The following is a 10,874-nucleotide window of genomic DNA, read 5'->3' on the forward strand; positions in this document are numbered from 1 at the left end:
ATGGATGATGGGACTTGCATATGGGAGTTGTAGTACATCCACACCCAGTGAACCCAGCTGACATTGGATCTAGACTGCACTTGGAACACAGGCAAACAATGCCTTTCTCAAATAACCCGGGCACTGCCGGATCCCCAAGCTAATAGTAAATAATTCATAGAATGCCATTGCCCTTTGACTTCCTACCACTAGCATCACTAGTCCTGAAAAGCAGCTCCTGTATAAGCAATGTTTTGTTTTTTGTTTTTTTGTGTCAGGAGCAACCGGAGTCGCTTCTGGAGTGAGAGAATTGGCCGTCTGCAAGGACGTTGCCCAGGGGACGCCCAGATGTTTTGATGTTTTACCATCCTTGTGGGAGGCTTCTCTTATGTCCCCACATGGAGCTGGAGCTGATAGAGGGAGCTCATCCGCGCTCTCCCTGGGTGGGATTCGAACCTGGCAGCCTTCAGGTCAGCAACCCAACCTTCAAGTCACAAGGCTTTTATCCCCTAGGCCACCGGAGGCTCCTTAAGCAATGGTGGGAAACAGGTTTGTTGTATGTCTTTTGGGCTGTGTGGCCATGTTCCAGAAGTATTCTCTCCTGATGTTTCGCCCACATTTATGGCAGGCATCCTCAGAGGTTGTGAGGTATGGAATGGTGGGGAAGCTAATACTGGCAAGCATGCCTTTTTGCATGCCGAGATCTAGGGAAGGGCAGGCATTTTTCCTGCAAGTGCTGGCTTTGTTCTCTGTACAGTGATCTTACAACAATAGAGGCCAAACCTGATGGTAATACCTTGATACTTGTCTCTTTGGAGAGCCCTGTTTCATACTGAGGGCACACATGCAAGGTGAAGGAGCTCGAGGACTTGCCCTGCTTTGCTACATGTCCTGTTTCGGGTGTTTCCTGGAAAGTGTGAGTCCATTCCACGGAGCGCGTCCGAAAAACAGACTCGGGGTTCTCTGCAGGCCACCCGTGCTTGGGACTGAACGCCGAGCCTGCCTCGAACCTCAAAGGGTTGCACCGGCTTGCAGTCCTTGTTTCGGTTGGGGAGCTGTCAACGGAGCCCGGGCATGACTTCCTGGCTCCGTGGTAGAAGGGTTTAGGGAAGTCGAGGCTGCTGGTGCGGACACAGTAGGCCTGCCGCTTCTCCGTGATTCGCAGCAGCTCGATTTGCCGGCTCGGGAGAACAAAGTCGCTGTCGTAGAGCTCCGGGGGAGGCGGGTGCTCCTCTGGAGGAACTGGAAGGGTCTTCAACTCGTGGTTCTGAAGGACGTCCGGAGCGCTGTCCCTCAAAGCGCGAGGGTTTCTTCTCCCACAGCCTTCGTGGCCGGAGGAAGAGTAGACCAGGTCAAGCTCTCTGGGGCTCTGGGCTCGGCTGGAGTCATAGTCGCTGTCTGTCGCTAAGAAGACTTCGGATGAGCCCTCCTCGTCCGAAAGTCCATGCGAATCTGCAAGACGAAGAGGAAAAGATTACACTGTGTGGCACAATTTTTGCTCCTGGCTTATAAATGTCACTTCCTAATTGGTTCCAACATAAAAACATGGGGGAAATTGATCAAACTACGAGGGCTATACAGTAGACATGTCCAAAAAATCGTTTTGAATCGTATATCGGAATTATTTCGGATTGTTCTCGCTTTTTGATACGCATTCCGAAACATTGTCTCACAGCACAACCAGCAATGTAATTTGAACCATTGTTGGCCCATTCTCTAATTGTCTCTTAATGTTTCGTTAATTTTTTCCCCAATTTTTTTTTAAAATATTTTTTTAAAAATATTTTTTTTAAATTTTTTGTTTCTGTAACCTAGTGCAGCCTAACATGGCTGCTGCTCCCCAGCCAATCAGAAGCTTCCACGACGGACGCAAAGGTGGGGGCTAGGGTTGATGAGGATAGCTCAAGAAATGAGGGCGGGAGAGTCCTGTAAAAGTACCCCCCCCCCCCCGGTTCCTTTTTTTTTTTTTTTGGTGATTGCGCATGCGCAATTTTAGAAACATTTAGAATTATTACGAATTTTCGGAAATATCCAAAATTTTTGGGTGAAAAAAATCGGAAATACTTTCTATATCGAAGCGCCAGTGCCCCCTACTTTAGAAACGAGAATTGAAACATTTTTTTCATTGATCGGACATGCCTACTATACAGAAAGTAGATTACGTTTTGGAATTAAAAATGAACAAAGTATAGGAGAAAACATTTACCATATGCAGTTGAAAGCTAGACCCAAATACCACTTCTCAACATAGCTCCCATTGAAATCTAGGCACTTCTCATACCGATAAAAGAGTTTGGAAAGTCCTTCCCCACCAAACTTTGCCGCTTGCGTCCTCAACCATGCAGGTGTCCCTTCCTGCAGCTGCGCATGTGCATGTGCTCAATTTTCCCCCACGCTCATCCTGGATCGCTCTTCTAAGGTTTTGCAAGAAGCACACCTTTCCTGTCCCCAAAAAACGGTTGCCATAACCTTCCTTGCAAGCATTTGCAAAACAGAAGAGCGATCCAGGAAGAGCGTGGGGGAAAGCATGATATGATATATTCCTCTCTTACCCTCCCTTATCAGTGTGTTTTCCAAAGCCTCCCTCGCTCTTAACCAAGGGAATGTTTTGAAAAGGGAGAGAAGCCCTTGCAAGTCAGGAAGAAGAAAAATATATATCCATTAATCTTATAAAAGCATTTTCCCCTGAAATATTTGTTAAACTCTCCTACAGATATATCGGCATTAACCCCCTGCATGCATTTGCAATCCCTATTGTATTTATATATCTGTATCTATCTATCTGTATACATTCATTTTATATATGAATTTTCCCCTCATATGTTTGCAGGTCTTTGCAAATCCTATATACATATAGATCCATGTACCTGTATATCTCTATCCATATATAATAATATTAATAATAATAATAACAACTACTTTATTTTTATACCACGCCCCATCTCCGGCTTACATGGGGCGGCTTACATGGGGCCACAACCAGGTGAAAACAAAAAATATTCAGACAATATAAAAACCCAACAATATAAAAACAAATCAATAAACGGTATAAGGTCACATACACAGTAAAACATATTTGGATAAAATCCTGGGTAGGCTCCTAAAAAGGAACTGGGCCAGAGAAAGTGCATATAGTGTAAAATGTAACTGGGGGAGAGGTAATATATATACATTACTAGCTGTGCCCGGCCACGCGTTGCTGTGGCAAAGTGGTGGTGTTATTGGTTAAAAGTTGCTGTGGAAGTTTTATTTGACGTTATTTGTATTTTTAAAATTAATTTTATTGTAACTTATCTTTTTTATTTATTATATTTTATTATTTTGTTGTATTATTTTTAGTTATTTTGTTACAGTATTCTATTGTATTAAATTTTTTTAGTGTTTTTTATTATTTTTTATTGTATTATTTGTATTTATTTTATTTTTTATTCTTTTATTAACACTGGGCTGAGTGGGTTGCTAGGAGACCAAGTGGGCGGAGCTTAGCCTTCTAAGTGGCAGCAATTGGATAAAAACAATTATTGCTCTCCCTCTAATTAGGACTTTATTTTTCTTTTCTTTTTGTTGTATCAACCTAGAGGCGTGGATGATGGGTTGTGTTGTCAAATTTCGAGGTTGGGGGGCTTGTAATTTTGTTGTTTTGTGTGTCGCCGTGATGCCATCACTCTTTTATATATATAGATTTAACCTACTGATGCCTCGATTAATGTAATTTTGTTGGTATCTCTTTTTATTTTGAAATTGACCAGGAGCTGCTTCATTTCCCACCCTTGGCTTATACTCGGGTCAATAAGTTATGCCAGTTTTTTGTGGTAAAATTAGTTGCCTTGGCTTATATCCGGGTCGGCTTATACTCGAGTATAGATGGTACAGTAGAGTCTCACTTATCCAAGCCTTGCTTATCCAAGCTTCTGGATAATCCAAGCCATTTTCGTGGTCAAGGTTTTCAATATATCGTGATATTTTGGTGCTAAATTCGTAAATACAGTAATTACAACATAGCATTATTTCGTATTGAACAACTTTTTCTGTCAAATTTGTTGTCTAACATGATGTTTTGGTGCTTAATTTGTAAAATCATAACCTAATTTGATGTTTAATAGGCTTTTCCTTAATGCCTCCTTATTATCCAACATATTCGCTTATCCAAGTTTCTGCTGGCCCGTTTAGCTTGGATAAGTGAGACTCTACTGTACTTTAAAAGTAATGGCCACACAATTAAACTGGAAATAACACTTACAAACCAGGAACAGAATATTTTTCTCAATTTTGTTACATAGTGTTATTTCTGCATTGTCACCAAGAATGTCATCTTGACTTCTGATGAAAGTTCCTTGACATTTATTGCGCAAATATACATGCATGATTGAGCGCAGCTACATACGATAACATGATTGGGAATATGTTTTTTTCAGGAAATGAGATGGCTGATACGGGAGAGATGGTAATTTATTCAAGCAGAGGAAAATGAATGAATACCGTATATACTCGAGTATAAGCCGACCTGAATATAAGCCGAGGCACCTAATTTTACCACAAAAAAACTGGGAAAACATTGACTCCAGTATAAGCCGAGGGTGGCAAATTTCAGAAATAAAAATAAATAATAATAATAATAATAATAATAATAATAATAATAATAATAATAATAATAATAATAATATCAGAGTGAAATAATAAATGTATTAATAATAATAATAATAATAATAATAATAATAGAATAAAATAAATGTAATAGTAGCAACAACAGAGAAAAATAATAAATGTAATAATACCAATAATAATAGAGAAAAATAATAAATGTACTATATATTCTCGAGTATAAGCTGACCCAAGTATAAGCCAACCAGGACCCGTACCCGAGTATAAGCCGAGCTTTTTCAGTCTTTAAAAAAGGGCTGAAAAACGAGGCTTATACTCGAGTATATACAGTATATGTTAAGTTCTGGTTCCGCAAAGTTCTAGTTGGCTGCATTCATGTTATATTCCTTACCAGAACAAAGAGAAATGTGACATTATCCAGCAGTAAGTAACTCCTGACATCAATGTGTATTAAAGACATTTTATCCTGCCTCTTGACCAGATTTACTTGCAGCATACTAATCTTGCATAATTCGAAATAGACTCGAATCCGACTTGTTTTTCTCAAAGAGAGGTGTACATGTGCATGCACACCTATGCCATGTTGCGTATCAGGGAGGCTTCTCGTCTTTGTGTTATTCCTAGGACGTATCTGGCAAGATGTTTTTGAGATCATTTTGGAGATTTTTAAAAACCCAGATTCCAACAGCGTCTAAAACCTACCCTGCTAGTCTATCTGGAAGGCCTCATTAAGGTTAATGATGGAACTCCTGTTATTAAAATGATGGTAATGGCAAAGATAATGTGATTTAGATAATGACAGAAGTGGCGGCACCTAATGTTTTGCTTACAGGAGCAGGGAGAAATGAAATTTTGCTCTTGTAGCAAAAATAATAACATACAGACATCCAACTGGAACCATAGCAAAGTTGTATTTTAAAAGCTTTTCAGGTGTTGGGATATGAATGACTTGTCATGGTTTGCAAAGATACTATATGTATGTTAACTGGAAAATCAAATGCATGAAGCCGATTGGCTGAGTTTGCAAGGACCTGGGGAATTGGTTTGCAACTGTTGCTGTCCTGCTGCTGGAGGTTTGAATGCTTTGAACAGGTTTCTCTTTCTCTGTGTGTGTGTCTACTGAGTACTGGCTGGAAAGAAGATGGCTCTGTCAGGGTTTGTAAAGATACTATATGTGTGTTAACTGGAAAATCAAATGCATGAAGCCAATTGGTTGAGTTTGCAAGAACTTGGGGAATTGGTTTGTAACTGTTGCTGTCCTGCTGCTGGAGGTTTGAATGCTTTGAACAGGTTTCTCTGTGTGTGTGAGTGAGTCTACTGAGTACTGGCTGAAAAGAAGATGGCTCTGTCAGGGTTTGTAAAGATACTATATGTGTGTTAACTGGAAAATCAAATGCATGAAGCCAATTGGCTGAATTTGCAAGGACATGGGAATTGGTTTGCAACTGTTGCTATCCTGCTGCTGGAGAACCGATTTGAACAGGTCTCTCTGAGTGTGTGTGTGAGTCTTCTGAGTACTGGCTGGGAAGAAGATGGCTCTGTACTCAGAGAGGCCTGACTATTTCTGAGGCCTTGTTTGCTTTGCTTACGATTCCTAAGAACAGAGCCCATATTGAAGAACTGATCCATTTCCCAACATCATAATTCATTAAGCCTCAAATGCAAAGTACTGTATATACTCGAGTATAAGCCTAGTTTTTCAGCCCTTTTTTAAAGACTGAAAAAGCCCCCCTCGTCTTATACTCGGGTGAGGGTCCTGGTTGGCTTATATTTGGGTCAGCTTATACTCGAGAATATATAGTACATTTATTATTTTTCTCTATTATTATTGGTATTATTACATTTATTATTTTTCTCTGTTGTTGCTACTATTACATTTATTTTACTCTATTTTATTATTATTATTATTATTATTATTATTATTATTATTATTAATACATTTATTATTTCACTCTTATTATTATTATTATTACAATTATTATTTTACTCTATTAATTATTACATGTATTATTTTACTCTATTATTATCAAATGGATACATAAGCACATTTATATTGAAGAAGATGAGAATATTATTATTACATGTATTATTTCACTCTATTATTGTTAAAAGGATACATAAGCACATTTACATTGAAGAAGATGAGAATAATGATTTAATCAGAGTTGGACAGTCTTATCTTAAATTAGAGCTTTATGTAAATATGCAAAAACATTTAACCTACTGATGCTTAAATAATGCAATTTAATTGCTATCTGTTTTTATTTCTGAAATTTACCTCCCTCGGCTTATACTGGAGTCAATGTTTTCCCAGTTTTTTTGTGGTAAAATTAGGTGCCTCGGCTTATATTCGGGTCGGGTTATACTCCGAGTATATACGATCTTTATTTTGTGCTGATCTTCATATCAGACTGTGCTCTTATAAAGATGATATGGGTCAATAGAGTGGACTTGATGCTGCTTAGCTTACATATTCAGTGTAGTATAAAGGAAAATCTTAAGAATCTCTATAACCTCAACAGCCATGAATTTTGAAAGGCATCCTACAGGCACGGATAACTGGGAACAGAGAAAAAGTGAGATCAGATGGTTATCAAATTAATAAAAGAACATAAAATAACAGGAAGCTAAAGAGTATGGAATTAATTATCTCCAAAAAGAAATGAATTGGATGCATTTGGCAGAAGGCAAAGCACCCCCATCTATGATATGTATTAAAGGAACAGATTATGAATTTGGAAACATAAATTCTGAACTGCTGTAGAAATGAAGCGGAATAAAAAGAACTTGGTTAACGCGATGAAATCTAGACGCGGAGACTTAATAACACAATGAAGTGGTTAAAATTAAATATTTATAAGAACCTTACAAGATCATCTTAATCCATTAATTATGGATGCAGAGATAGCATCAATTATTAAAACGTTACAAGGCATGGTATCTGGTTTTGATGGATTTCAAGCTATTCTGATTTTATTTTAATTAAAGGATGAATGAACTATTAATACAGGTAGTATCTTAAATACATTGGTGAGAAATCTAGCTAAAAGGCCTCTCAGAGGAGAGGTATAGAGGCTCAGCCCTGTCTCAGGCTCTTCGGAAGAAGCCCCGCCCCCACCCCTAGCCCCGCCCTTTAGTCCTAAAAGGCCTCTCAGGAGAAATATAGAGGCTCAGCCCTGTCTCAGGCTCTTGGAAGGAGGCCCCGCCCCCTACCCTAGCCCCGCCCTTTAGTCCTAAAAGGCCTCTCAGGAGCGATATAGAGGCTCAGCCCTGTCTCAGGCTCTTGGAAGGAGGCCACGCCCCCACCCCTAGCCCCGCCCTTTAGTCCTAAAAGCATGAGAAATATAGAGGCTCAGCCCTGTCTCGGGCTCTTGGGAAGAAGCCACGCCCCCACCCCTAGCCCCGCCCTTTAGTCCTAAAAGGCCTCTCAGGAGCGATATAGAGGCTCAGCCCTGTCTCAGGCTCTTGGAAGGAGGCCCCGCCCCCACCCCTAGCCCCGCCCTTTAGTCCTAAAAGCAGGAGAAATATAGAGGCTCGGTGCTGTCTCGGGCTCTTGGGAAGAAGCCCCGCCCCCACCCCAGCCCCGCCCTTTAGTCCTAAAAGGGCCCTCTGGAGAAATATAGAGGCTCAGCCCTGTCTCAGGCTCTTGGTAGGGGGCCCCGCCCCCACCCCTAGCCCCGCCCTTTAGTCCTAAAAGGCCTCTCAGGAGAAATATAGAGGCTCGGCCCTGTCTCGGGCTCTTGGGAAGAAGCCACGCCCCCACCCCTAGCCCCGCCCTTTAGTCCTAAAAGCAGGAGAAATATAGAGGCTCAGCCCTGTCTCGGGCTCTTGGGAAGAAGCCACGCCCCCACCCCTAGCCCCGCCCTTTAGTCCTAAAAGCAGGAGAAATATAGAGGCTCAGCCCTGTCTCGGGCTCTTGGGAAGAAGCCACGCCCCCACCCCTAGCCCCGCCCTTTAGTCCTAAAAGGCCTCTCAGGAGAGATATAGAGGCTCAGCCCTGTCTTGGGCAGAAGCCACACCCCCTCCTCTAGCTCCGCCCCCTTTGTCCTAAAAGGCGCCTCAGGTGCTCAGCCCTGTCTCTGGCACTTGGGAAGAGGTCTCGCCCATCCCCTGGCCCCGCCCCTGTGTCCTAATAGGTGCCATCACCGCCCCCCTGGATCGCTGCAGTGCCCACCAGGGGGTGGTAGTCCCCACTTTGGGAATCACTGGCCTAGATAGTCTTTGAGGGTCGCTTCTAACTCTAGAATTCTATCTATATATATAAAAGAGTGATGGAATCCTGGCGACTGCCAAAGCAACAAAACTAAACACTCCACAACCTCGAAAATTGACAACACAACCCATCATCCACGCCTCTAGGTTGATACAACAAAAAGAAAAGAAAAATAAAGCCCTAATTAGAGGGAGAGGAATAATTGTTTTTATCCAATTGCTGCCAGTTAGAAGGCTAAGCTCCGCCCACTTAGTCTCCTAGCAACCCACTCAGCCCAGGGGACAGGCAGAGTTAGGCCTCACTTAGGCCTCTTCCACACTGCCCATAAAATACAGATTTTAACTGGATTAGATGGCAGTGTAGACTCAAGGCCCTTCCACACAGCTATATAACCCTATATATAAGCTATATAATATAACATCTTATATTATCTTATATTATCTGCTTTAACTGGATTATCTGGACTCCACACCTTTACCCTTTACCTTAACTACCACCAATTCCTCAATACTTTATTTCCCATACCACCATACTTTGCCACAGCAACGCGTGGCCGGGCACAGCTAGTGATTCTATAAATGTACCTGATGTGTCGGACAATTCCATTCAAGGGGAAGGTGTTATTGGCTTTCATTCAAAGACCTAAACCCTGGAAGGGATGGAGAAGGTTTGCATATTAAAAGAGATCTCTTACCGGAGTTGAGCTTGCGATTTGTTTCAGGAGACTGAGTAGGGGAGGGAAGGAAGTCCAAGTGGGAAGAGGTGGACTCCGTTTTCTCCTTCAGCACAACGCTAGGCTCTTGGATGAACCACATGAGCGAGATGCCACAGGACGGCTGCTTGTACCGCGCATGCTGCAGGGCGTCCATCATCCAGCGCATTTCTCTCCAAATCTCCTCCATTTGCTGTCCCAATGTAAAGATGATAATGATTAATTATAATAATTAATAATATTAATATTTATGATTTGTTGATGATGATTAACATGTAATTATAAATTACATAAATTAACATGTAATTATAAATTAATTATAAAAATTAATAATATTAATATTTATGATTTGTTGATGATAATTAACATGTAACACAGTTGTTGTTTCTGGGTTATAAATATCATTTCCTTATTGGTTCTGTCATAAAAACATAGAAAATATCTGGTAAACTTTGCAAGAGGGACATCATCCTGCAGCACATTTTGTTCTACTTTTTCAACGAATCTCTCATCAAGTCTCAACCAATTCAACCGAGTTTGCAGCAGCCACAAAACAATGAAGTTTCTGTAGTAGAACAACAACTTTCAAAGTAAGTACCGCACAAATTAAACAGGAAATAACACTTTCAAACCAGGGACGGAACATTTTTCAAATTTTGTTACATAGTGTAATAATAATAATAATAATAATAATCATCATCATCATCATCATCATCAGAAGGCCTGATCCTTGCAGCCCAGGAGCAAGCCATCAGAACAAATGCAATTAAGGCCAAGATCGAAAAATCAGCTAATGACCCAAAATGCAGACTGTGCAAGGAAACCGACGAAACCATTGATCCTGTCCTCAGCTGCTGTAAGAAAATTGCACAGACAGACTACAAACAGAGGCACAACTATGTGGCCCAAATGATCCATTGGAACTTATGCCTCAAGTCCCACCTCCCAGCAGCAAAGAATTGGTGGGATCACAAACCTGCAAAAGTATTGGAAAATGAGCACGCAAAGATACTGTAGGACTTTCGAATCCGGACTGACAAAGTTCTGGAACACAACACACCAGACATCACAGTTGTGGAAAAGAAAAAGGTTTGGATCATTGATGTCGCCATCCCAGGTGACAGTCGCATTGACGAAAAACAACAGGAAAAACTCAGCCGCTATTAGGACCTCAAGATTGAACTTCAAAGACTCTGGCAGAAACCAGTGCAGGTGGTCCCGGTGGTGATGGGCACACTGGGTGCCGTGCCAAAAGATCTCAGCCGGCATTTGTTTCCAAATAATGATCTGCCAACTGCAAAAGGCCACCCTGATGGGATCTGCACGCATCATCCGAAAATACATCACACAGTCCTAGACACTTGGGAA

General features: G+C 41.3%; 1 protein-coding gene and 1 long non-coding RNA gene across 3 annotated transcripts in view; one reads left to right on the forward strand and one right to left on the reverse strand.

Annotated features, from left to right (window-relative positions):
• The window catches only part of LOC134294218 (uncharacterized), a 98,933-nt gene that overhangs the window by 33,198 nt on the left and 54,861 nt on the right, over positions 1–10,874 (forward strand). The window lies entirely within an intron of this gene.
• The window catches only part of LOC103281463 (ankyrin repeat and fibronectin type-III domain-containing protein 1), a 292,661-nt gene that overhangs the window by 9,305 nt on the left and 272,482 nt on the right, over positions 1–10,874 (reverse strand). Inside the window, exons 22-23 of the mRNA XM_062964550.1 lie at positions 9,489–9,699; positions 776–1,431 (exon numbers count right to left, since the gene is read on the reverse strand). Coding sequence (XP_062820620.1) covers positions 776–1,431; positions 9,489–9,699 — 867 coding nt within the window. The remainder of the gene's footprint in view (positions 1–775; positions 1,432–9,488; positions 9,700–10,874) is intronic.

Source organism: Anolis carolinensis, unplaced genomic scaffold, assembly GCF_035594765.1.
Source record: "Anolis carolinensis isolate JA03-04 unplaced genomic scaffold, rAnoCar3.1.pri scaffold_13, whole genome shotgun sequence".
Lineage (NCBI taxonomy): Eukaryota > Metazoa > Chordata > Lepidosauria > Squamata > Dactyloidae > Anolis > Anolis carolinensis.